Genomic DNA, 27,528 nt, shown 5'->3' with positions numbered 1-27,528 from the left:
TTCCAAGTGTTAATAGCTTTTTCATCTGTAGTGGCATTATACAGGAGGACTGGGTCATAACAAACTGAAATGCTACACATGGGACAGAGAAATTCTATGTTTGCACTCATGTAAATGTTGACATTTTCCCCTTGCTGGATGCTCTGACCCCACCACAAAGGTCATCACTGTGGGGTGTGGACAGACATTCAAAAGAGATGAATTTCATGAGTTTCATCATGTGCAAATGCATTGTCAATTGTCACACCAGCAATTTATTGGGAACCTGTTCAACTTGGTATGTGACAATATTAGGTGTTAGGCTATAAAATGTACTTAGAAACATAGACTTGTTAAAGGCACAGTAATCAGTTTACATTGTGTTTGTAGTATTTTCACAAGAGGTTAGATTTTAGTGACTTTTTCCACTTTCTGAATAAATAAATAAACCCATTTTTTTACTATTTTTATTTATGTATAGATGTATGTATTTATTTATTAATTGTGTAGTCTTGCAAGCCGCTTCCATTTTTCTTAGGGTTAGGGTTCTTCTGTTTTCTTAGTTATTTCTGCATTGGGACTACACTTAAATTTTCAAATGCATCCCGGATTGTGCATTTGAAGATAATATGATTGTCATTGGACAATTCATATGACATTTATATTCTAATATCCAACTTGTTTTAGGGTCATTATTGTGAAACACAGCTATTTTTTTTTTTTTTTTGTCCCTTTTACATCAGCAAAACTTTTCTACAACACTTTTAAAAAGTGCAGCTAAACATAGATGAGGACAAAAACATACACAAAAGCAGGGCTCAGAGTTACTGTATGTGCACAGCAACACAAAAAGCACCCTGTACTGTACAGAAAAGAGAGAGGCGAAAGCACCAGAATATTGTAGCCAAAAAGCTGAACTACCCTGTATGTGTGTGAATGAATGAATGAATGAATGAAAATGCTGCTTCATTACAACCTACTGACCACTGTCTTGCTGCCAGTCCTGTTGGGAGGGGGAGGGGGGTACCACTCCTACTGTGTCTATATGTGTGTTTTACAAATAGTGTGCATCTACTTGTGATGCAGCTGTTAATGTATTAACTCATTCAATTCAGCTGTACCTAGAAATTATAATAAATAATAAAAAAAGTAATACTTGAGTGGGGGTTGAAGCAAAGAAAAAAACTGCACATTTTTAGTGTGACTTCAATCATTGTCAATCATTTTCTAGCTGGATATGTGATACTAGTTAAATACAGAAAAAAAAAATTGTTTGACATTTGTTGTTTTGTAAAGTTAAGTGTCAAGCCATCGTGACATTCACACAGCTCGGCTTCATTAAAATGTAAAAAAAAAAAAAAGGAAAAATTGTAGCAAACTCAAAATTGTAGGTTTGTTTCTTTCTTATTTATATAGCTTATTGTTGAGATGTTATTGCCTCACTACTTGTCTATTGTCCTGTAAAATAGTTTTATAGTCAAAGAACCAGGTTACCAGATTAGACACACTAATATTAGTTAAATAATCACAGAACTTGAAATAGTAACTTTGAAATTTAGATTTTCTGTTGGAGAGGTCCTGACCATACATGGCATGTGTTGTGTATAATCTGTATTTTTTTGTGTATTTTTGTATAATTCACTGCATCACTGTTCTGTTTTGACAGACTAATAAATAAAAAAAGGAAAATAACATTAACGTATCATTGTTGTTATGCATTAAAATGACAAACAAGGATGCAAGAAAAAATTCTATATGTGTCATTTAAAGTGTGTCAGTGTTTATGTTTGGGTCTAAAATTCTGGGTTAACATACATTCAAATCTATCACATTTAGTCAGACAAAGTCTTGAGGTTGCCTTGAGGTTATTTTCTCTTTTAAATATTCATCTGTGCATGTGTTTGTGTGAAGAAATTATTGTCCAAATTTCATCTACATATTGTCATCTCTTTGAGATATATATGATGCTGTCTACTAATTCGGAATAAAAACCGATGTGGCTTTGCACTGTGCACAGAAATAATAGTCAATGATAAATTATAAAACATGACCTTGCTTTTACAATCACAAGCAATTAAGGTTTGACTTCTCATAAAGTGCTTGCTTGGAAAAAGAAAAAGGAAAAACATTGATATTTTAGTGTACTGTAGTTCTTGGCTTTTGTTTTTTTTTCCCCATCCTGGTCTTTAGCTGGTGTCCCCAGAAAAGTGCTTTGGTTTTGAAAAAGTTATTGACCACCTCCTTGGCCAAGAAGGAAACTTCTTCCGGATCAACTCTTCTTCATTGTCCGCAAAAAAGAAAAAGCATGAAAACAGTTGGTTATCAGTCAGAACTGACATCAGAAAAATACATTTTTGAACCAATGCAAAGATAAGCGAAAGAGGTGACGACAGCTGCTGATTCAATGTTCTGTTCCAAGTATCTGTGCAGTAATTCCAATTGCTCCTGTCCCTTCACAGACCAGAGTGTACCTGTACAGGTGAGAGTATGAGCGATGGGATGTGTTTCCGTGTCTGTAGTGTACTGTGTAAGAGTTTGCTAAACCAGGTTCCCGATTCCAGGCAGAGGCTGCTGTATTGGCACAGGGGCATCTGTGCTGCCAGCCTGCTGAGCGAGCTGCAAGACAGGCATGTTGCACAGTGGGCACACTTTTCTCACCTCCAACCACTTAATGAGGCACCTTGGGATAAAAAAATAAAAAAAAAGCAAGCACATTCAAATTAAGCAAGAAAATGGTATCAACCTATCAAATCTAGTCCCAGAGGCTCTAACACAGTGGAGCAGGAATGGTTAAAGCTTGTCACAACAGGAGTAATAGATGTAAATGAATCTAAGATTACTTCAACTTTTGTTCTCTGTGAACAAATGCAAATGCAAAATTTCATAGTTTTAACGTAGATTATAACTTCGACAGTGGTTGGTGGCATATATACTCCTATGAGCTGGCCATAGGCACCCTAACCCTGTTATCTGTAGTATCTCCAGACCCCCTTCTCATTGCCTACATTAGTGCTGAACATAGAATTACGAAATTGAGCGATACAGGGTAAAGACTTAATGGAACTAAATACATTCCTTTCTCACAATCACAAGCTTTTATGATACAGCATACAATCACAATAGGTGGTCAAAGTTTGAACACTTGCAGATGTGAAACTGAAACAATTTCACATAACTTTCAATCACATTATCCTTTGATGTCAATTGACATCAAAGGATAATGTGACATAATTGTCAGATGTTTCTCAGACTTCACTAGTGACTTCTGAAACCCTGTGAGTCAACCATCAAATGGACATAGTCACAGGGGTTCTTTAGATATTATTCCTGAATCTACTGTTTTCTGTGTTTTTAATAATGGAAAGATAGGATAGTCCTCTGTGCTGAACTTGGTTTATTTGGTTCACTTGGAGTGGTTGTTTTCTCTGTAGAATAATATGGCTTTATTTGCTCACTCACTAAGAGGGGTGTTTATACAGTGGGTTCAATAAGTGGTGACCGCTCTTTCCACAACTGGGGGGGAAAAAAAACTAGGCCGAGGGAGGTGTCTTGCTGATATAAACAACTCAGCTGAAATGGCCAGGACATGGGGGTGTGTGGGTCAAAGTTGGTTCATGCAATCTTTGTCATATGCAGTTTCACACGTTCTCACTTTCAGAGACATTTTAATTTATTTTTATGTATAAAAATATGTGATATGGAACTGTCTAATACAAACTCTATGTGTGCACTAACATAACAATTGCATATTCTTTTTAGTGACAGTTTGTCTTTTATTTATTTTCATTTCTTTTTATATTGATCACTGTGGGTTGCAGTATCTTAAACCAGGCAAACATTCAAGAACATTTACATTGGAAACGTGTACTGAATGTGGTGGCCTTGGCTTTCTGTGTGTGTGTGTGTGTGTGTGTGTGTGTGTTAAAACAAACTTGTACTCACTTCCTATGAAAGGCATGTTTGCATGGACAAATCCCCAGCTCATCTTTCTGTTTGAACTCTTCCAAGCATACTGCACATATCTGCAAGGCAAAGGGTGAGTTAGAGATATTTTGTGAGGAGGTAACTCTAACAACTTTAAATACGCAGACTGTTCTCTGGTGTTTGATTCTTTCTGTCTAATTTTGAGTTCTTGTTGATGGATTGGAAAAAACCAATACAAGCAGCAGAGGTCAAGTATACATGGAAAAAGACAACTAGTCAACATCTGCAAAAGATTTGAAACAGACAATGGAGCAGTCCCTGCCCAACATTATTATATAACCCTGACCTCACTGGAGATTTGAAGGCTACATTTTACAGCCAATGTTTCTCTTTTCTTTCAGCAGAAAAAGTTCAAATGGAACCACTTTATGATTTTCTTGGTCAAGTGTTAAAAAAAAACAAAACAAAACAAACTGAGGCGCTATAACAGCAAAAAACACCACAATGGCTTTCCAAGCCACAACTTTCATTCTGAGATCTCATAGCGTCTATTCTTTTCAATTTAGAGTCATACTCCTGGCTGGTTGCCTTTGTTAAGCTGTTAGATTAACCCAGATAATACTAGCTCTTTTGGATAGGTGGGATAAGTTTTTTTTTTAATAAGACTGATGCTCAGTTACAAATAAAAAAAAAAAAGGTAATCTTGTCTGTTTTGGCAAATTTACTGATGGACTGGTGAAGTGGACTTGCTTTTTGTCAATGTTGCAAGGTCTTTACGTATTTGTAAAAGGAAAAATTCATTTAGAACCAGGTGATTATTTCTAACTTATTAACTTTTGTCAACAAGAGAACATCTCAGGGTTCTGTTATAAAATGAATAAAATGCTTCCTTTACCAAAAGGCAATAATCTAAAGAACTGCATCATAGCCAAGCCTAACTGCATCAGTAAAATAACTGCAAGGATGCATACGTACGGAAAAATTAGAATTTCTCAGATCTGACATCCCCCAAATGGGGAAAGAAGAATAAAATGGATTGTTGAAAATCAACTAGTCTCCCTGTCAAGACTGATTAACAGGTGTTGCATTCATGTTATTAATACTTCTTGTTTAGTCACACCCTTTACTGGCTATGTGCTTACTGATGATTTATCATCCTTCTCACTACAGAAGTGACACTATGCTTGAAGAAGAGTGATAGTGGGGTTGACACTTAGAGCATTAGTGTGAATCCACAAGTTAAATAAATTGCTGGCTAATGAAAAGACAGACAACGACCTCATACGTATAATGTAGATGGCAGAAAGAAAGAAAGAAAGAAAACCACAATCTCTCCAGACAGTGGGTTATGGTTAGGGGTTGCCCTTTGCCAACCTCTGACAGAAAGCCTTTTTTCCTGATTATGTCAAATATTCCTGTACGCTTAATAAAAAAAAAAAAAAAAAATTGGGAGAAAAAAGATCTCATGAACTTTTGTAAATGGAAAAAACAAACAATTCCTGTCAAGCTAAGATTCATTCATAAATATCGTGCCCACATCAGACATAAGTTGCAAAGTTATATAGTTTTGAAAAATATTCATGCAAATTCAAAAGAAGAAAAATGAACCTAAGCCCAGAGTAATTCTCAAAGAAAATTTGTGACACTTAGGCCAGCAAGTCAGGTTCGACTCTTGAAAACATTGGAAAGACCCAAACACAAATCTGCTTGACTTTACTTTCTGGTCACAAATGCTAGACTTAAAAAAAAATGACCTAAATTGCATGATGTTATTTTTGTACATAAATCTAAAAATCAAAAGGTGATATCTATAATCTATGTCTGTAGAGGACTTCTAAAAGGGGTGCTAGATTCACTATTGGTTCTTGGCCAACCAAGGCCCTTTTCTAGTTAGTGTGGTTGCGAGTCTACTCCACAATTATTGAGGCCACTGTGCTCCTGGGAACACACACACACACACACAAAAATAAATAAATTAAAAATAAATATATATATATATATATATATAATAACACACATAAAGATGCCATTGTTAACATTTAATTTACACAGCAGTGTTAGCGGGATAATGCACTTGGTTGGGGTACATCATTTCTCTATTACAAAGCCATTGCAGAACTGCTCACTGCAATTTCCCAACCAAGCTGAGCTGGCATTAGGCATTATGCAATAATGTTTGGGAAGGCACTCATGACTGAACAATCAGACGTTAGCTTTCATATGACAGTGTGCTTACCTCATGCAAATTTAGCTCTTTGACTTTTTCCTTCTGTATGACCTAAAGAGGGATGAGAAGGACAGATTTGTCACTGGTTGACATAAATGCTGTAATACCATCATAGAAAGCAGTTTTTCTGGAAAAACACAAAAGACTCAACATCAAAAAATTAAGTGCTTGACAGGGGGGAAAAAAAATAAAAAAATCAACACATGGGATTAAGGATACAGAGACACGATTTACCATAATATAGGTACTGGTTTCCAGCAATTGCATTCAAACAACTCACAGACGACCGAGGCAAGTTAATGATTTTAGCTGGCAGGTAGGAATGGGAGACAAATAACTGTCAGTGATCAGTGTTACACTGTAAACACCTACTGTCAGTTTATAAGCGTATATGCATGTGTTTAAAGACCACGTCTTTCCCATGTCTTTTACATCATAGAAGGTTATGCCCTCTAGTTTTGCAGGCTATACCACACTGACACACTCAGCCCCAACTAATCTGAGTGTGTTTCTTCCTTTTAGTTTAAGTGCAAATTAGTTCAGATGTAGGTAAAATCTAACAGCACATTGAAATACCTGCAGCTGCCAGAAAACTCTGATTCTGCTTGACCATGTACGTATTATATAAAGTGCTTACTTGTTTGTATGCATATAGCTCTTTGTGCGCCTGGTGCCGTAACCTAGGGAAACGTAAAGACAAAGCATCTTATTGATTAGTAAGTGACTTTTTTCAGATGAACACAAGATTCAAACTAGCCATATATCCTGGAGAAAGAGACAAAAATGACAAGCATGAATGCCATTTTCATAAAAATACTTGCCTTTTGACAGTCTATTCCAGTGTATCAATGTGGTTTCAAATGGGTGTTAAAAGAGTAATAACTGAATAAATATGATTGGATTTATGACTTATACAAGTGAGGGGAAAATAACACCAAAATTAAAATTACCCTGAGACTCATTTCAATATTTGTATTGTATTAAGCAATCCAAATGAAAACCAGGATCAATATTAACATATCTTTATAAGATGCTTTAAGCCTTTTTCATCAAAACAATAATGTTTCACTAAAATATCAACTCACAATATCACCCATTATGTATTGGAAAAGACATAAAAAAAACACGACTGTAGGTTCAGACAACTTACAAGGCTTTGCAAAAGTCAAGTTAGCAGGAGAAAACCAACAACCAAATTTATGGCTTACGTCAAACTCTCAGTTAAACTCATCACAAACATTGCTCTTATAAATGAGCAAAAACAAAAGAAATCAGTGAATAAAGAGAGAAAGAGAACTGGTTCAAGAGAGGTTATAGATAGTGAGAATCAGAATAAAATATGCAGATAAGGAAAGAAACCAAAAGTAAGAAAGAAGAAAGAAATTCATAGGTTTGTAAGATTTACCTCCATTACAAGTAACCTTAACCTCTCGCAGCAGAGTGAGAGGGATCTGTAAAACAAGCAGCACAGTCTAGGAGAGAAACTGACATTTTGAAAGACTTCAGCAGGTAAAGGTGCAGAGACTCCCAAGGGTAGGTAGTAGACAAGGTAATGTGTGAGGGGGTTGTGAATGACTAGTGGGATTTGCTGAATGATCCTTGGCCTATTGTCAAACTGGGTGAGGAGGAGAGTGAACTGAGAAACCAAAATGTGTCATTTAAACATGTAAAATTAGTGTACCTGCATTTGTTACAGTAGAAATCTTGAGCTGGTTTGTTTCACCCTTATTATGTCACTGATGATTCATGAACACTAAACATGTGATGGACTATAGTGCTGTGGATTTACCTCACCGATCAAGTAAATGTTCTGCAATTATTTTAAATGTACATTTATGCTATGTCGCATTGCATATTTCACCTAATATGCAAGAAATAAATAACAAATGATTAAAAACATACAGTATGTCTGTGGAGGATTGAGAACACACTGATGGAGGTGGTTGAGTATTTTTGTCATACCATGTGAGCATGTGTGGTAGTTGAAATAGCATACATTTCTCAATACCTTCATTCAACCATCAGTGGAAAAAAAGCAGTGAATTAATTACTGGACTTCTCCTTTCATGTGGTCTTCAAGGTATGATGTTCCCATATTACTTTCATGGCATTCTACTTAGTTTTGAGGTTCAGAAAAAAAAATAATAAAAAAAAAAAAATTAAATAAATTAATATATATACAGTGGTGCCTCAGCTTTCGAACGCCTCAGCCCTCGACCAAAATTTTCGAGAAAAATTTGCCTTCACTTTCGACCGAATTTCAGCTTTCGAACGGCCCGCGTCAAGCCGAGTCAAGCCGAGATAGCATTCGGGCAGCCGAGCGCGGCTGAGTCAAGCCAAACCGGGTGCGTTCTTTCTCGTTCAGAATTCAACACGAACAGACCTACGACCAGCGCTCTACTAAGTTTTTATTTATTACTTTGTGCTTTTTTTTGGTTCAAATCCTTCATTATGTCTCCCGAGAAACCAACTGAGAAAGGGAAGGCGAAAAGGAAGAACACATTTACTGCTATTGAATTGAAAAAAGAGATAAGTAAACACGAGAGTGGTGCTCGTGTCTCTGATCTCGCTAACCAGTACTGCTTACCTAAGTCTACGATTTCGACTTTCATAAAGAACAAGGAGGCCATCAAGAAGTCCAATGTTGCGATGGGAATTAAAGTGATTAGTAAGCAAAGGCCTCAGATACTAGATGAAATGGAAAAATTGCTGCTTATCTTTATTAAGGAAAAAGAGTTGGCTGGAGACAGCATCACCGAAGCGTTGATCAGTGAAAAAGCTCTCGCTATTTATGATGATTTAAAAAAGAAAAGTGCGGGTACGAGCAGCGAGGGGAATGTTGAAAGTGATGAAAAGGGCTTTACTTTTAAAGCCAGTCGTGGCTGGTTTGAAAAGTGGACTTTTCATATGGGCCAGAAGGGATTAATGAGTTTACCATTATTTCTTATGGGAAAAATTAATTCAGACCTCGACCACCAACCTGGAACGGATTAAGTTCGAAAGCTGAGGCACCACCGTATGTGTGTGTATATATATATATATATATACGCCTTCATATATATATATATATATATATATACATACACACACACACACACACACACACACATCTCTCAAAAAATCTCAATGTCCACTTTTTACTGAGATAAATCTGGCCAAATCCTGAAAGTCTGACTGAAGAATCTAGGCTACTCTAATATTTTGAGAGTAATATAAATTTTCAGCAATGGATCTTTGAACGGAATTGAATATTCATTATGTCTGCTGGTACATATGATTAAAGTCATCTTGGCCCAGGTCCTTTGGGAGACTGCATCTTTAGGTGCCATTGTGGAGCAAAATTGCTCTTTTTTCCCCCTTTAGTAAATTGGCAACCTTGACGTTAAAGTGCTGAATCATGGTACTGCATCAAAGTCATAAATGTCTCTACATTTAGAATTATAGGACCACAGTACTAGTTAACCTACTTACCATTTTCCCTGCAAGATAGGATATGACAGGGCAAGGGGTGAATTGTGTTGAGAACTGCTGCTTCTTACTGCGTTAATAAAAGATGCTGGATGTTATTTCTGTTCAGTTTGTCGCTATCAGGACAAAGCCCCTGAAGCAACAGCAGCCAGGAAAATTCTGTTAGACCAGTGGGGTTAAAAAAGGGGCAAAGGAATGACAAGAACCCACCTCTACTTTTGTTTTAATGGACATTTTTGTTGAAATTGGATTCTGCCAAAAAAAGTCATTTTTATAAGATGAATATATATGTATATAAAAAAAAATGTAGGATTATGATGTGGATACTTAGGAAAAAAAAAAAGATTATCACTAGTTCTTTGACGCCAAAGTGCCATGACCACTATAATATATACAAGCAGCTTTGAAGAGCAGCATATTACTGTTTTTCCGAGCAATTCAAATGATCAAGTCACCAATTATTATACCATAGCTACCATCTCCAAACTGTGCTGTTGAAACATTTCACGCTTTTGTGAAATGACCATTAGCAAGACATACAAAAAAAAAAACCCAAACAAAACAAAACACAAAAAAGACTTCTCAAAAAGCCATAGTGACTATACAGTTGGTCAGGGTTTGGGTTAGGGTTGCTTTCCAAATTAGCTTTCTGGAAAGTAGCTATGAATGGACAGCAAAGTCCAAATGGTTCATTAAAATCTTGAGTAAATGATGGTAGCACAGCCACAAGAATCAGTACTTGTTGTTCCCAGTGAGGAGACAATGATTAAGAAACCACTGTATGAAACTTCTGTCACAAACCCACACAACACCAACATCCCAAGCAGATACAGTTTAGGTTAAGAAAAACCTAAAGCTTAAAGGTGCATGCATCTTACCTTATTAAGTAGCAGCAGAAGAGCAGGCTGAGAATGAAGACAAAAATGGCTGTCCCAAACACCACAATGTAGATATTAAGGGGAAGGTTCTGGAACCCTATATTTGGCATTCTGAAACTGTAGTGTGGGAAATCGGAGCTCATGGATTGTCTAGACAGAGAAAAACAAATTAAATACAATATAATATATAATATTCACACACACTTCTAAAAAGGACCAAAAATGAAAGCACATAAGATGGCAAACTAGAACTGAAACCAAGGTAGTTTATTTGCTGTTTTTAATTACTTTGGGTTTCAATATTACACAACCAAATAACCCAAAGGTGGGTTTCATTATATGTTAAGTTCTATTGCAACTTCTACTAATAGAGCTCTGCTTTGAAGGGCTTCAACAGAAAGTTACAACATTTTTTAACTGTTTCACATTGTTTTAAATTGATTTTACAGCTTTGCAAAAACCAATGAAATTGATAAATGAGGGCACAAGTAAACAGAATATTGCCTACAGTGGTAACAGCACCACATTGCTCAAAGGGTTGGCTTAAATTGAATAGATACTCCGATCTTTAAATTCACACTGAAAGTAATAAGCACGGCAACGGCAGAACAATTAAATCTAATTATATTTATTTAAACTAATAAAAAATGTATTTAATGACAACCTCATTCCTTTGGTCCAGGAATTAGAAAAAGGCAAACCTTCCCAAAAACCCCTAAAAAGTGCGTTTTGACAGATTCACAAAAAACGTACTGTCATTTTTGTCCTTCATGGATAACATCTTGCAGTTTTGTAATGCTCCCAGTATTTACCATCAACAAGGCAAAAGGCTAGACAAAGAGACAAAGTATTCTTTCATTATCTCACATAGTTTGTCTAAAAATAAAGTGTCTACAAATGTTAGGTTTTAACATTTGTCTAGCCTTGTTATGTAGCGTAACAGGGGGAAAAAAAAGCCTGAAAAACTGATATTTGAGCCAAATGGACCAAAAAGGCTCCACTAGTCAAACACACTTCGACTACATATTTAGGGGACATGACTAAACATGTCTACACCTACTCCTAGAAGAGGGGGAGGGAAGGACAGGAATAACTTGCTCCCTCCCCTCCCCTTCCCTAAGATCAACAGCTTCACTGCCCTCGATAGTGGAAAGTTTTGACATGGCTATTAAAATCCCCTCTCACTTATGATTGTATCATTCATGTATCAGTCATCTGAAACCTTGGTCTTCATTATAAAATCATTATAAATTCATTATAAAAGTATCTCAATATGTGGAACAAACAGGATGTCCTCTTACACTATCCACTGAAGACACAATTTGACAATAGCATGTCCAATTGGCACTTCAATGCAGAGTTTCCTGTCTCCCTTATAGTAAGAGATGGCAAAGTGTCATGTAGCCTCTTCTTAGTTTTATAAGTGGGTGGTCTTGGTAACACAGCTGCCTCATGATCTAATAAAGCAGGCGCAACAGGATTAGTGCCTTAAAGCTTTAAATCCAACACTCTCCTTAAAGTCCAGCTCACCTCTCCAGAGGTCACCAATTATGATCCCACAGAGACTGTCATGTCATGTACAAGGAAAAAGGACGCCAGACTTCATGGACAATGGAATAATTGAGGCATCTGATGAGGTTTAAAATGTTAAAGTAAATATTTGCTCTGTAAATTTTGATTAATTTATCAATTAAACCAAATTGCTTAAAATTTTACTCTGATCTCATTTGTTGTATTCAACATACTACATTATTCTATCAACAAAATGGACCGAAAGGATTGTGTATATTACATGAAACATAATTTAATATATAGATTAATCATGCAATGACATAATTTTGATCATCCTCCTTTGCCTAATTGCAAGGCTACCTGCCAAACTCAAGTCCTCCGCTTCTCTCTCCATCTTACACACTAAACACAGCCCACAAAATCTCTTCCTGCTTAACTGAACACACAAGCATGCTGTGGAGCTACATGGCCTTCACACAAACTTTTTTTTTTCATGTACACAAAACATACACATACCCAATTGGCAACTTCATGCTGAAAAGCAGGAAAATCCGTATCACGGAGGTATTGAGCAAGCCTTGGAAAAGCAACATAAACTTTCCTTGTTAGTGTGACATCCTTCGCCGTAGATTTGGGCCTGTTGACTGCTTCAGACTATCACCTTTCTTTGCCTCCTTCATTAAAACTCTATGACTCACACCTCTCTCCCCTCCAATTTCCTTTGAGTGTCTCTCTTAACAGTCACAACCTCCCTCTTGTCCATATAGACACACCAACCTACATATACTTTCTCCGCACGTGCATGCCTCTGATATAGATTGAGACCAACACTTATGATCCATCTTACACAGCAAGGATAATGCATCCACAAGGTGTTTAAATCCGTGAAATCCCAACTTTGTTATGTAAATGTCACACCAACTAAACCCTGAATCCGAATCAGAAATAGTTTTATTGCCAGGTATGTGTAAACATATCTGGCATACATGTTTTTATCTTGGACAAGGGAAAGACAAAGGAAATAAAAAATTAAATGGATATATATATATATATATATATATACACTGAAATTAGAAGTATCAGATATTTGTTGTAGAATATGGTACAAGTGTATTATTTATTGTTTCAGTGGCAATAAGAAATTGAATTTCCATGGTTTTTGATAAAACTGATTTAGCTGTAGCTCATGTAGCCAATTAAGACAACAGAAAATTACTTGGTGTTTAAAAGCAGGTGAGCCTTGAGATGAAGACATTAGCAAATGTTAATAGCGTGTTGGGGTTCACCCAGGGCTGACAAACAGCTTCTATGATTTAAAACCTGGTTCTACTCTCAGGGTAATTACTGGCTGACAGCCAAGTCACTACCTATCTATTTCAGGGACAGCTTTAGGATAAATATGCAAGCCATTTAGATGCAACGTGACTAAGTAATAAGCCCATCTCTGTATAATGCAATACAACTTATAAGCATTTTCACGACATCCTCCAAATATTTCATACAGTTGCTTGAGTGATTCTATAGGAAATGTGTTTTTTTTTTTTTTTTTTTTTAGAGTAAACACAAAAACTTGTGCAACAAAAAAAGGACCAGACTCAGTGATTAACTCCCTTACAACAAACTTGCCCTGCCTATATGCCCTACAGACAATATCTAACTAGGCCAGTGAGCAGTGATAGCTAACGTCCTTTCACCGGTATTTCATCTAGTTAGACCCACAACACCTCCAGGAGGCTGGTGATCTTGGCGTCCCAGAATCACCCTCCTAATGCCAGCCATCACCGCTCCTCACACAAAGACAACTATCTCAAGCAGCACTACGGTCAACTATTCTGACCTCTCACCAACTGCACCAGTGAAAGCGGGGTGGGGATACAGACCCTGGTTCGGGTAGGGGGCATGAAAGTATAGAGGGTGCAGAAGGTGGAGGACAAGCTACACTAGCAGATTCAGCAAACAAACTCACCTGGACCTTCCACCCTTGCTGCTCAGCATCCTTACCTAGATCTGCATACCTGAGCTTTTTCCTTTCATATGCTTCTTCAACTGAATCCTCCCACAGCACAGTCAGCTCTATGAAATATACTCTCTTTCTACTCCTAGACCACAAATTTATATCAGGCCTTAGCTTTGTACAGGCTATTTCCTGGGGAACAAAAAGCTTTCCTCCTAGATCTACATGCATCTCCCAGTCAGTGGCATCCTCAAAGGTGCCTTGCCTCCTTGTTATCTTATTAACCTTCTTGAACAAACTGAATTGCAACTCTCTTTGCCTTAGACCTTCCTACATTTGCCTGCCTCCGTATATCTTCAATGCCTGCAATACATCATATATTCCCCCTATCAAAAAGCTAATACTACTTTCCTCCATACTCCACAGCTCTTTCCAACTAAGCTTTTTCTTCTCTACACCTTCCTAGTTCAACCACTGTCCCTGCTTAGCCTGAGCCACTGCCCTTGCATTCTTTAATATTTCCTCCTGTCGACAGCTTCAAATTTCCTGGAAGTCCTGATTTATCTATTCTCTCCAGATCCTCAGCAACATCCTTCCTAAACTGCACTACCTGCTGTACCACCTACCTAGACTCTTTACTGGTTTTTCCCTAATTATTGGAATTTCCTCTTCATCTATTACAAACTTTCGATCACTTAATCTTCCTCTACTTATTGAGATACTTCTAGACTTACTAGGCTTGATTTTCATACTAGCCCACTTTAAGTTTTTATTGAGTTTCTCAAGTATTCTTTTCATACATGGCACCGTTGTAGTTATCAATGTCATATCATCCATGTATGCCCTAATTGGTGTAAGGCGCATCCCATCCTGCCGCCTCTCTCCGCGTACAACCCACCTAGAAGCTCTAATACTTTCCTTCATTGCCATTGTAAATGCTAATGTAGAAATTGTGCACCCTGCCATAAAGTCTATTTTGTAGCCTCTGCCAACCTGTTGTAAAACCTGCTGCACTTAAACATAGTCTGATATCCTGGAAATATGTTCTTACTAAATTGACAACTACTCCAAGCACTCTAAAATAGTCAAACGCCTCCCAAATAAGGCTATGTGGCACTGACCCAAAAGCATTTGCGAAGTTCAAGAATATCACACGCAAGTCTCTTCGCACTCTTGGCTGCCTGAATCTGATGCCAAATCATGCTGGTGTGATCTAAACACCCTGCCTTCTGTACTGAAGTATCTATTAAGCTATTCCTTTCTAAATAACTAGCTAGTCTCCGTGCAACTACACTAAAGAAAATCTTCCCCTCTACATTCATGCTCTGGGAATAGACTGTTTCTTCCAAATTATTCTCAATTGCCTCCACAAGAACTTTAGGATATCAAGCGCGCTTTTATAAACCCGGTAAGGGACTCCATTTGGCCCTGGGGCCGAAGAAGCCTTCGCACGCTTGACTACCTCCTCAAACTCCTTCCACCTAGGTGGTCTAACATCCATTTCCTGATCTATCTCCCCTAATGGTGGCATGTCAGGTGGAAGCCTTACTACTCTATTCTGCTCAAAATCTGAATATGTGTTTTTCAGGTACTCTTCTACTTCTATCTTTGTTGCTTTGAGCTGCCCTCCCTTTTCCTGGTTAAACAATCCTTTAGCAAACTTGAAAGGGTCCCTGTAAAATGCTGTTCTTACATATTCTTTCTTTTTTCTTTTTCCTAAGATGTTTGGCCCTTCTGAGTACAGCTAGCCTACTTCTCAACCCCTCTTGCAACACATTAATTCCCTCTCTCTCTTCTTCTGTAGCTCTTTTCCATTGCTTTCTTAATTGTCTTCTTTCTTTAACTAATTTCTCAATTTCTCTTTGCCGTCTAGACTTAGCTACCTGTACTCTTTCAACCCTTTCTGTCTTGCACCCCAAATCTTTCGACACCATAGGAGTAAATCATGTCTCCCATCTTCTCTAATCTATTGCTTGCGTTTCCTCCTAGGCTGCTCAAAATCATTGACAAGTCCCTGTTGACTGTCTCCCATTCCTTGCTACTATTTGCCCTAGGCCATTTAACTCTTTCTTTCTGCTTCATATTTCTCTCTCTGACTGGCCTGTTCACCATATTATCAGCTGCATCCCTTCTTATAACCTCCTCCTCCACCTCTGTGGCTGTGTTGTTGATATCCTTCGAACTGTGGTTTTCTACCTGTCGCTGGATTTCATCTGACTTACTCAATTGACAATTAATTATTAATTAATAAAAACTGATAATTATAAGTTTTATGAAACAAGGATTAATTGCTGCACTGCTGTCATATAAATATGTAATTAATATACTTTGTGGATATTTGTCAGGACTCTGGTCTGGACTAGCTGACCTGAGTCCATGGATTTAAGATTCGTGCTAGGTTTATATTCTCAAAACATATCAAAGATGTATTCTGGTCCCAAGCCACTCTCTGATTTGTAAACTGGGAGCAGGGTTTTAAAATCGATTGTGTGACTGACTGGGAGCCAGTGTAAAGATTTTAAAATTGGTGTAATGTGCTCTGATCTCTTTGTTCTGGTCAAAACTCAAGCAGCAGTGCTAGAGATTTTTTTTTTTTTTTTTCAAAACTGGGTAAATGCATGGAGATCAAAATTATGCTTCATATGGTATGACATGGTATCATATGGTATAATAATACATATCAAAGAGTAGGAAAGAAATGAAGGCCTGCTTCTAAAACATGCCAATTCCACAACAGGGCATATTACCTTCTATAAGATAAGATAAGAAGATGGTAGTTGAAACTGCTAATGGTCTATTTTAAATGTCTCTTACTAATGTTATTAGACACTCTTCAAATAATTTTCAAAAAAAGAAACCTAACTTAATTTCTGGTTGCCAGCATTTCTGTGTAACTGGTAACTGTATGATGTGGTGACTACAGATAGGGAGATGCAGCTGGGTGAGAGCAAGGTAGACTGTGTAATTTATCTAATTAGCAATTCAATCAAAGAAAATCGATTCAAAGAATTGGTCACTGTCTGGAGCAAAAGCAAGTCAAACTGAAGGATTGATATAAAAACTCCTCTTTCGGTGCTATGAGGCTGTCCCCATCAATCTCTGCAATACTCTTAAGAGTATCACGATTTGCTGAGGTAGAGGATGTTGGGTACATTGAGTGATCTAGAAATCAAATTCCTCTGCAATAAATAACCTACATATAACGAAAACACTTCTGGGGTGTGAAATCATCAAGCATGGGTGTCTGGGAGGCAAAGAAAATCAAAATAAACACTGACACTGCATAAGAATCATAAAAATCATCTATGAGAATTAAGACAGTAACAGAAGACTGAGCAATATAGTCTAATCTCTTGTAGTTACTTTTGTTAAATAATCACACACATTTTATCAGACTAAAATCATTTCATCAACTAACAATGGACAAAAATGCGAGCATTTCAGAGGACTGAAATATGGCTCAAGTGGATTTTTTGTCAAAGGAGAGGAGAACCATGGCAATTGCAAATTGTCAATGTCTTTGCAATGACTGGATCCAAACCCAATTTAACACCAGTGGTTTGTGAGGCAGCAAAACCCACTATCTTTAATACAACAAATAAAAGATTATTGCTCCAGGAAATAACGTGACTTTAAATAGAGTAATGAACCATAAGCATTTTGATTTTCCTTTAAGTTGAAGAAAACTCACACTAAACAGCCGATAAAAAGATGATGCCATTGTAAGTGCATCTCACCGACAGGATAATCCAGCTCTCAGAGTGGACGTAATGGCTTGTCATCGCTTAGAAAAGGCAGATGTTACTTGAATCTATCCTCCTCATTCAACAGTTTCAGCCGTTCAGCCTCACATGGCCTCTCCCAATTACATAACCAACTACAATACCTTACATAGCACATCACATTCATGTAATGAGTAAGTGAGAAAGTGACCCGGCATAAACACTACACTCTTTCCTGCAGTATGACAGTACAGAAAAAAATATTATTGAAGTTCAACTACTAAGAAATGAAAGCCACAACAAGCAAAACAGAAGGGACAGACTGTTTGAACAACCCAAGAGAAAGCTAATAATGAAAGTGAATATTTTAACCAGTGTCAGTTTTATTAAATTATAAAAAAAACCCATTACATTACCCTGGGAGAAAGAAGAGCGATGTAAGAGCATGACTCCTTTTTCTTAGTCTCTTTTTGACAATCTTTCATGAATAACTGATGTACAGACATTTACACTTGCAGAGCAGCAGCACCCTCCCTCCTCTCCCTCTCTCTCTCACTGTCCAAAGGCAGCTAAGAAACCAAACTTGTGCTGTCCATTGATCAATCTCCTCTGCTCTGTTTAATGAAAGTGCAGCACATGCATATAGGCTGCAAGCACAGTCATGAGTGATCATCAGTGATCGCTCTGATGATCAGAAATATCCAAGTACTTTGTCCATTGGCACAGAACTAGTGTGAAACACAATATACAGCTACTATTAAATGACCCTTTAAGTTGCTGTATTTCCTGGTCTATGACTAGCGAAAAATGGATGTTGCTGAGTGTCTGGAGAGAATAGATAAATCAGGGAGGGAAAAAAAAGTCTGACTTAATTCCTCGTTGAAATGTCAAAACAGACAAATTGCAAACAGAAGCACAGTTACACTACAGGAAAAAAAGTAACACGGGGCTGTTTTCTTCTTCACCTTATTCATCCAATTACAATCATCTCATATCAGGATAATTTTATAAAGCAAAGAGAAAGTATTTCATTTTGTGGCAGAAAAATTTAATTGACAGATTTAACTTGTATTGACACGGAAAATCCACAAATCACCAGGGAACAATGCAAAAAAAGAAGTGTTTCCACTGTTCATCACAACAGTAGGGCAACAAGAGTATGCTGCTACATGAACAAACAAACAAGAAAGACAGCTACAGTTGCATAAATGCTTGCAGATAGCGCTTAGGCATCACTGAAACCCTACTATTACAATAAAAAATGTGTCACTAATCACTATGACAAAACTCTTCAATGTCCCAAATCAAATAATAGACATAATCGAGCATTACTCATATTTGTTTGAATTTTACTTTTACATTTTTGGGTTAACATAGGCCATGACCCAACCCAAAATTGACATGCATACAAGTTAGATTCTGAAAATGTCAAGGCAAATTCAAGTTGATAGTAGGGGAGGCCTTCCATTTCCAATGAGCTGCTTTGCATAATGTGTTGGACCTCTTTCCCTCCACTGGGGTCAGCATCACTAAATGAAAGTGAAATAAAGGCAAGGTTTCAAAATGACTGTTGGCTCACTACTGATATGTTTGATTATTTATGAAGCCAGAAAGAGTTCTCAAGGACATGGCTTATTTGTGTATTAAAGGTCAGTTATCATTCCAACTCAATATGACAATAATTATATAAATATAGAACACAGAAGACAATTTCAAGCAAGACCAATCAATTCAACTATGCAAGGCTAGATTTAATCTAACTACATCTAGTTACCATAACAAATTCAATACATCAGTCAATTTTAAGACAAGATTTTAAGATAAAATAATACTAAATAAAAAAAATGTTTAGGATTATGGGTGTGAGAAAAGATAACATAACATCAACTTGATGGGCACTTTTTATATTTATTGCAGATTTACATAACAACTGATTTAATACATTTATCTGCAGATTAATAACGAAAATATTCATTACTTCTTGCCCAAGGCTGTTTAATGTACACATTTTCTTTAAAGAAAAAATAAATAAAATAAAATAAAATAAAACTCCTTTGGCCTTTTATGTGGGATCTGGTTAGCTAGTAACAGGTTAGCCAGGTGACAAGAAAATTCAACAAATTCAATTCATCAAAAACCTTACAGAACAATGCAAATGCTGTGTCAAAATGAGAGCCAGCTTTATGTTTCCAACAGACAACTAAGAACCATTTTTAAACATCTGACCAAAGAACCTTCCTTTTCCCTTTGCTCAGCCATTACATAACTAATTCAAACTGACTGTGATAACTGTGGAACTTAATGAAACATAACAGACATGTTACTCTTCCTCCCATCACCCTCCTCTGATTCCCTCTACTCTGCCCTCACAGGAATAGCTAAATAATGGCTAGATATATGATATGAACAAATACTGACCTTTGAAAGTTATAGGTTTTCAGCTTTGAAGAAGTAGCATATATTTATGTTAAAAGCAGCTTTATTTTACATACCCTATTCATTTTTTTCCAAATAGACCTAATGTCACTTCATTTTTGTTGGTGTGTATTTATCATCTTTTGAAATATCATATTCTCTCTAAAACAATTACTCTATAGAAAATATTTTATGTGAGAAGCCCACAATTATGCTGTCCAAATGAGAAGTGGAAATTTCCACTAGCAGCCACGGATGGCCATAAGATTTGCACATCTGAAACGTAATATGGCAAAGGGTAGCAACAAACAGCCGGTCCTCAAAGGCAGAGCAAGAGGATGTTCAAAATGTGCTGACTGTGGTAAGTGAAATGCCTACATTCTAATGATAATGCATGAAACACAAGCCTTTAAGAAAGTTCAGTTGTGGACACTTGCATATCTGATCCATCTAACTGAACATAATTGCTGCTAGTTGTGATGCTTTCTGAGAAGAGTGACTAGTTACTTCCTCTTTAGCCAAAAAGGAAGAAAACAGATCGGTCACAAAACACACAAAATGGAGCACTAGGACACAGGGGTGTAGAGAGATTTGCAAAACTCTTGACCACAAAACAGCACACAGGGGTGGATTATGTTCCTTCCTGAGAGAAATGAAAGATGATGAAATTGCTGACGTACCCTCTCCATTACTGTTTGAAAGTAGCCAACAGTGTTTCCCCTTTAAGCTTTGAAATATGAATTACAAAAAAACAGTTTTCCAAAGTTGCACCTGCCCAGTTCTTCAGTAAGTAGGTCACTGTGACTTTAACTCCAACTATGGAGATGTGGGAGGCGCTGGACAGCAGACCTGACGAGGTCAAACTGATGTCGGCTCCCGATTGAATTCTGATCACTGAATTTAAATAAGACTCTATGTACTGTCCTAACATGCGCACCAAAGGCCGAATGTAAAAAGTAAAATAAATAAGTAAATAAATAAAGTCAGTAAAAGGTTAATGATACATGACGACCGTAATCTTTTCCATTTGTCGTTCTCTTCTTAGAGAAATATTTGAACAAGTTAATCTGAAAATGCAGTCAGCAGTTAATACATAATGGCATGTAGATATTAGTGTAATGCTATTAGTTTGCCCAAGTTAGCGTCACTGAGTTGGCTAATAAGTCTACCTTTTCTCCGGTAATTCCCTGCCTTGATCCTCACACTTCTCTGACTCTGACCTGGTGCCTGACGTGATGCCTGACGTGATGTCACTTTCAAGGCTGAGCTCTTGTGAGTAATTAACTCCAATAGGATCCCCCAACCACCCCAGAAGACGTGGCGGCTATGAGTGGCGGCCTGCCACTGCTAAATAAATGTAGAGGAAACACTGGAGATGGTTCGTCCATCCACAGCTCACTTCCATTAAGATAATGTATTTTCTCCGGAGAGGATTTTTTTGATGGAACCGTAAACTAGGGCTCAACAAACGGCATCAAACTCCAGAAACCCTCACCTTGATAGGAAGCATGATTCTGACTATCATCTTTGAGATGGGGGCCATTGATTGCTCTGCACATATTCCATCGAGCTTACTTTGCATGTTGAGAAATCTAACCAGTGATTGTTGATCTGTGGACAGACTGACGCCTTCTGCCACAATTGGTTGTGCAAAGTTATCGTAGGCTTAAGATATTTTAGCTTTACCTGATAGAGTTTCCACTTCATTTAATTTGGTAAAGGAATTCCACACAGACCTTTTTGGCAGCTGTAATGATCTTTTCATGTTTTTCCTATTTGTATAGTAACATCTGGTCCATCTTACACTGCAGTTGCATACTGTTCCCGAGCAAAAGGTCCCTGTAAAAACAAAGGAACATATATTTTTTTGAGACAAGACTGTAGTCAAATACACTACAAAATTTCTTTTTAATCACGATTAATCGAATATTCAAAAATTCCAGCCTATCCCTTGTATAATCAAAAGTTTTAGACCAACTTTAAGCTACCTATGCTAATAGACTAATAACTTACACTCAAGACAGCTACATAATAAAAGAGGTGTATCATTCATTAATGCAATGAAATTAAATAAGTGAATGTTTTGTAAAATAAGTGATTCCTTAATAGGATATCAGCAAAGGTTTTCCATTAACTAGTATGCAACACTTGTGAAGCAAAGCCACTTGACTCAAAAAAACGCTACAGCACATGGATTTGTGATGACATATTAACTAACAATAGTTAAAATCTTATCTTATTTATTTGAATCATTAACAACAGCCATCAATGGCAACCCTATGATAATACTGTAGTGGCTCGATCATCAACTAAACTTGTGTAATGGAACTAAAATGAAGTCTGATGACCTGTGTATTTACTGTTCCTCCCTCCCCTTCAAGCCCATATTTCCTCAGTGGACTCTGACAGAAACACAAGCTGACACAAACAAGAGAAACTGACACACACAGCTGTCTCCTAGCACTCTTGTCTCCCATATCCAATACCACATTTTTCTGGCCCGTGCCCCATGTCATTTTATTAACCATTGCCATCTGACTGTCAAGACTTAGTTGTTTTATTTACAGAGCAATTACAATTTTGTGTATTGATTTTTGTTTGTGCATTAAATTTTTGTATTAGCCTATCATTTATCATCATTATTATTTAAAATCAAGAGTGTTGAGTAGTTTAATTTTTCATTTCAATATGCCCCCTAAAAAAATCCTAATGCACCACTATCACTATAACAAGCTTAATCATATGCAGTGTCAATTTGCCACTATGAATTATCAAGAAACAGGACCCTTCGTCTACAAAGTACAGGGTCACAGTCACTAAAAATAAAATCTGTAGTCATGTGAAGCTGTGTAAGTCAAGCTGAAATGTGAAAACAACCTAAACTCAATTCAGATAACTCATTTGCAGTTATCTGCCATTGACCAGAAGTATACAAACATAGAGTGTAATACAGCCTAAAACAAAATGTGCAAAGGTGTAAAGTTCCTACATTTTGACTACATTTAAAATATTCTGTAATTTATTTTGTAATGAAAACAGACATGAAATTAAGGAGTAACAAGTACACAATATCGCAAGTTAGACAATAACTGTGTTGTGATATGAGATAACGTGGAAAAAGACCACTTGTTGATCGGTATTTGGTGTACATTCACATGGTTGTTGCACATGTGCATATTTGCATTAGACATGAGGGAAACTGTTCCCTTAATGTTATCCTGTAATCCCAAGAATGAATCATACTATCTAATGTACTTTAATTGTATGTGAGCACTGCAGTTACTGAAGGAGTCATGAGAGAGTCATAAGGAGCACTTGCATTTTTTTCAGGATTAGATATGACTATTTGGATAATGTCAAACATGTTACTAAAATCTGTTACATAATATGGCATTTAACGAGCCTTTGTCTTCAGTGTTAAAGATGGGGAGGCCCCAAGTCCCTACACCTCATGAATGTTCAGAAGCATTTCCTGATATGTGAGAAATTACACAACTATTATTATTAACGCATCATCTTTTTTTTTTTTTTTTTTTTTTGGGTAATCTTGGGTGTCAAGAAACTACACAAGTAAACTCATAATCTGAAGTCTCTTGAAGCTTTTGAAATATCCTTTACAATTCTTACAATGCTTTGGAAGAACAACTAAGCCAAATGAAGACGAGTTGTTTCAGAAACATCCTACAATATTTGTTGCCTGTTTTTACTGACTGAAGACAGGGGCCAGTACACATAGAACTGCAGAGATAGACATTGGTCATATTCACAGAAACCCGGTCCATCAACGTCACACTGAGGGGGATGTGTTCGAGCAAATCAATAATATTATAAAACTGCTTCCAACATTGACACCCACATCAGTGGGTTTGGCCAGTTGTAGGAATAACACATTGGGTTCGAATATCTCTTTCATTTGTTGTTTCATATGTACCGAGTAAAACACTGTGAATGTCTGCCAGGACATATGAGCTATTATCAAAACACTTTTTCACTGTGCCTTCAACTATGACATAAACACATTTACCTCATGTCTTCAGACAAAGCTAGAGTGATACCTGTTTTGAGCTTAAAAATAAATGTTCACCCCAGCCTAATTTAAACCCAAAGAATTTATTAACCATTGGAGTTCATGTGAAAAAAAAAGCTTCAATCTTTCGTCTTTGTGTGCTTTTAAAGTGAGTCTTGATTAGTATATATAGTCTTGTGTAGTGTAAAGAGCCCCATAAATAAGGTCAGATTGTACACTCGGCAATTCAGTGGGACCTCAAGCCACTCTTTCAGCTGGTTTCCATCTGTTTTGGACAAGAAAAGCAGTCAAATGTTCACAGTTTTCAATTATTTATCCCTCTCAGATGTTTGTGCACACAGTGACATATGTAAACTTTTTATGAAGTTAATTTCCCAGACCACCACAAAACCATGGGACTCCTCAATCATACAATCACCTTCCAATGCACAAGAAAATTAGCATACTTTACTTACATTTCAAGGCCAAAATCACAAATCTTTACAGCATGCAAAACCATCTATCCTCATCTATTCGTGATAGGAAAGGTTAAAATGTAAAATTGAAATATATATCAATAACACACACACGTAACATATTTTGCAGGACAACAGTAATTTGAGGACACTGGTCATTGTCTTGGACTACTGACAGTGGCTTCAACATCTTTAAGTCATCTTTTAGACAGCTGTCTTCAGTGTACTACTTGCATCCTAAAATGTATTTTAATCACAGAGCTCAGTAAAGTCTGCAGAGACTCTTATTCAATGTCACTGTCTATTCCGACATCTGGTCAAATGTACAAGGTCATGAAGATCATCCACAGCATCCTTTGGTCCAGCCAGTCCACAAACTTCCAACTTCTTTTAATACCGTAAAAAAACAAAAAAAAAAAAAAAAAACAATACATTTACCTAAAACAGAATTACAATGAAATTTATTTACTTTACTATTCAGATACATGACTGTACATCACCCTCAGCTGATAGCTGCTTACTGCATATATATACACCAATACTGAACACAATCAGAGATGCATGATTCTACAACAACTACTTGCATCCCAGAGATCATAGGCACTCAGTCTCAGTTATTTAATACACTTACTTCTCACATATCAGTGAATGAATATGCATTCGACCCTCATACCTGCACTGTTGTCAGCTCACTGACGACTGGCGTGTCACAGCCCACACAATGTTGTCAATGTGTTGACGAAAACACGGAGAAAGCCCCTACTGTTTCCCTATTTTGCGTTTTCTCACACACACACACAAAGGCCATCCCTGTCTGACTGATTACGAGGCTGAGTTGAGGTCAGCATCACAGTAACTTCAGTTTTTGTGCATGTCACTGTGATCTATTCATATGACCGTAATGAGCGGAAAAAATACCACTGGTACAGTGACAGGACATCATTAGATCTGCTGATACTTGACAGGTAACTGAAAGTTGTGAGAGCTGACTTTGCCAATCCCACACAGTGTTAGCTAGACAATGGTAAACTGGCACATCTATACGGTGGCTAACAAATTCCCGGTGGGATAACGGGAGACTCCTGGGCGTAGGCTCGGTAGCTAGCAGCGTTGATGGCTAACCTTAGCCGCGGTCGGACTTTGTGTTACTTAACGTGAATCCCGAGAGGGGCCAAATGAAGGGGAAAATGTACTCTTATACACTATAAAGCAAAGACAGAAAACACTCACACCGTCTCCTGGACAGTACCAAAGGACATGCAGTGGCTCACATGCAGTTACTCTCGGTGTTGAGAGCATCAATGTTGTGTTGCCAAGTTCTCCACATCCGAAATATCAGTTAACAATCAGAAGCTAAATGTAAAAAAAAATAATAAAAAAAATTAAATAGAAGAAGGAGCACTCACCGGCGGCTCCCTCAGCCGCTGCAGTAGCTCTGTCTCCAGCGGTGCAGCTCTTCACACGGTCGGGTGGAGCTAGGCGGCTTTTCAAAAAGCCACAAGTCGGGCCGAACTTAAAAAGCGAAATTATCCCAACAACACAAACTGATTAACTTTAACTTGGTGACCAAAACCCCAGACCTCATCACACTGAGCTCCCTCCTCGTGTGAGGAAGCGTTGGCGGCCGCGGTCTCCGGCAAGCTTGTGGGGTTTGGAAGCGGAGGCAGAACAACGGCTATAAAGGATCGATGAGGGGTGGTGTGTTGGACGTGCGGCGTTTGGCAGGAAGAGTAAAAGGAGATCCCGAGAGGAGATTTCTTGTCGTGATTTCTCCTCCGCCTCTTTCTCTCTCGTCAGGGGTAAAAAAAGCCCAGTAGTCGCCAATCTGCACGGTTTAAACGTTTTGGAGCACCGCGACCACCAGGAGCGGGATCCCACCTCTTCCGAGTCAGGCTGAGCGAACACAGGCCGGGCGGGAGGGCAGACGAAGGCTTTCAGGACAGCGTGTACGAGTGGAGTGATGCTGGAGAGGGAGGGAGGAGGTGGAGGAGTGAGAAGGGGGGTTGGGGTGGATGGCTGCTGCTGCTGGTACGCATGGTCACGTAGCTGACAGCAAACCATCCTTCAAAATAAAGGTTTCACTTTGAAACCAATGATGATCCTTCAAACTGTGATGCCATAAGAGACACTTGCAGGGAAAATATATTATGTATGCACTATATTAAATTGGCAAATCCCTAGTAATACAGCAAAATGTGTGCCCAAATAACAAAATAATAGCATCGTTCAGAACTGCTTAAAGAGAGCAGTTTGCCAAAAACATGATGCCACTGGGTTGATCGACTGAGGCATAGGCCTAAGCCTGCAAAAAGTGTTGTGTTAGTAGTGGTAAAGCTAATGCAAGAATTAATGTGGAAACGCGTTGGATGTTATCAACTTATTGTACTTTCAAGATTCAAGATTCTTTATTGTCATTGTATAGAAATACACCAAACAAGTGATCTGCAAAGGACCATTAGTGAACTATTAAATCTCAAAAAATGTAAATGCTATATTCCATTATGAATGTTTATCAACAGATTCATATGGGAAATTTAAGAGGGAAAAAAATTTTAAACAGCACAAAAACATAATAAACATAACAACAACATACCACAACCATGAAAACCAGCACAAGGAGTATTTCACAACACACATTCCAAAGTAGATAATGGGTAAGAAGCTAGGGAAGTCAAGTTGTTAATGGTTCACAACTGAGGTGTCAAGAATTTCAGAGAAAATTATTAAACTTTAACAAAAAAATTTGTTGGGACATGTGAGACACTAAAGAGGATTATGATGACAAAGGCAAAAATATCACTGTTAAGAACAATGAGTTTGGAGAACTTAATATTACATGTTATTTCAAGGATCAAATATAGAAATGAAAGTTATTGTTGTTGTTTTTTTATCAAGGACCAACATTGGTTTTGAATTGACCCTTTATGTTTAAGATTACTGAAAAAACAGGAACCCATGTTTATTCAT

General features: G+C 37.5%; 1 protein-coding gene across 3 annotated transcripts; it reads right to left on the bottom strand.

Annotated features, from left to right (window-relative positions):
- Positions 1–641: 641 nt before the first annotated feature.
- Positions 642–26,508, bottom strand: rnf24 (ring finger protein 24). Of its 3 annotated transcripts, XM_029497410.1 has the most exons (7): positions 25,968–26,508; positions 21,766–21,918; positions 10,477–10,626; positions 6,768–6,810; positions 6,140–6,181; positions 3,922–4,001; positions 642–2,659 (listed from the first exon to the last, which is right to left on the bottom strand). In XM_029497410.1, the coding sequence occupies exons 3-7, from the start codon at positions 10,617–10,619 to the stop codon at positions 2,518–2,520; spliced, it is 450 nt and encodes a 149-aa protein (XP_029353270.1). In that variant the 5' UTR covers positions 10,620–10,626; positions 21,766–21,918; positions 25,968–26,508; the 3' UTR covers positions 642–2,517. The 3 variants fall into 3 exon arrangements, with proteins under 3 accessions (XP_029353270.1, XP_029353263.1, XP_029353279.1); XM_029497403.1 differs by lacking the exon at positions 21,766–21,918; XM_029497419.1 differs by lacking the exons at positions 21,766–21,918; positions 25,968–26,508 and having other exon boundaries at positions 10,477–13,840.
- Positions 26,509–27,528: the final 1,020 nt, after the last annotated feature.

Source organism: Echeneis naucrates, chromosome 1 (assembly GCF_900963305.1).
Source record: "Echeneis naucrates chromosome 1, fEcheNa1.1, whole genome shotgun sequence".
In the NCBI taxonomy this organism is placed as follows: domain Eukaryota; kingdom Metazoa; phylum Chordata; class Actinopteri; order Carangiformes; family Echeneidae; genus Echeneis; species Echeneis naucrates.
This window is presented reverse-complemented; position numbering and strand designations above follow the sequence as displayed.

What these genes read in the sequence shown, in the direction of transcription:
- rnf24 (XM_029497410.1), bottom strand. Translation starts at nt 10,619, where the DNA reads ATGAGCTCCGATTTCCCACACTACAGTTTCAGAATGCCAAATATAGGG. An exon ending in AGCTATATGCATACAAACAA is followed by an intron (nt 6,182 to 6,767) that starts GTAAGCACTTTA and finishes ATCCCTCTTTAG; the next exon opens with GTCATACAGAAGGAAAAAGT. An exon ending in AAACATGCCTTTCATAGGAA is followed by an intron (nt 2,660 to 3,921) that starts GTGAGTACAAGT and finishes TTTTATCCCAAG; the next exon opens with GTGCCTCATTAAGTGGTTGG.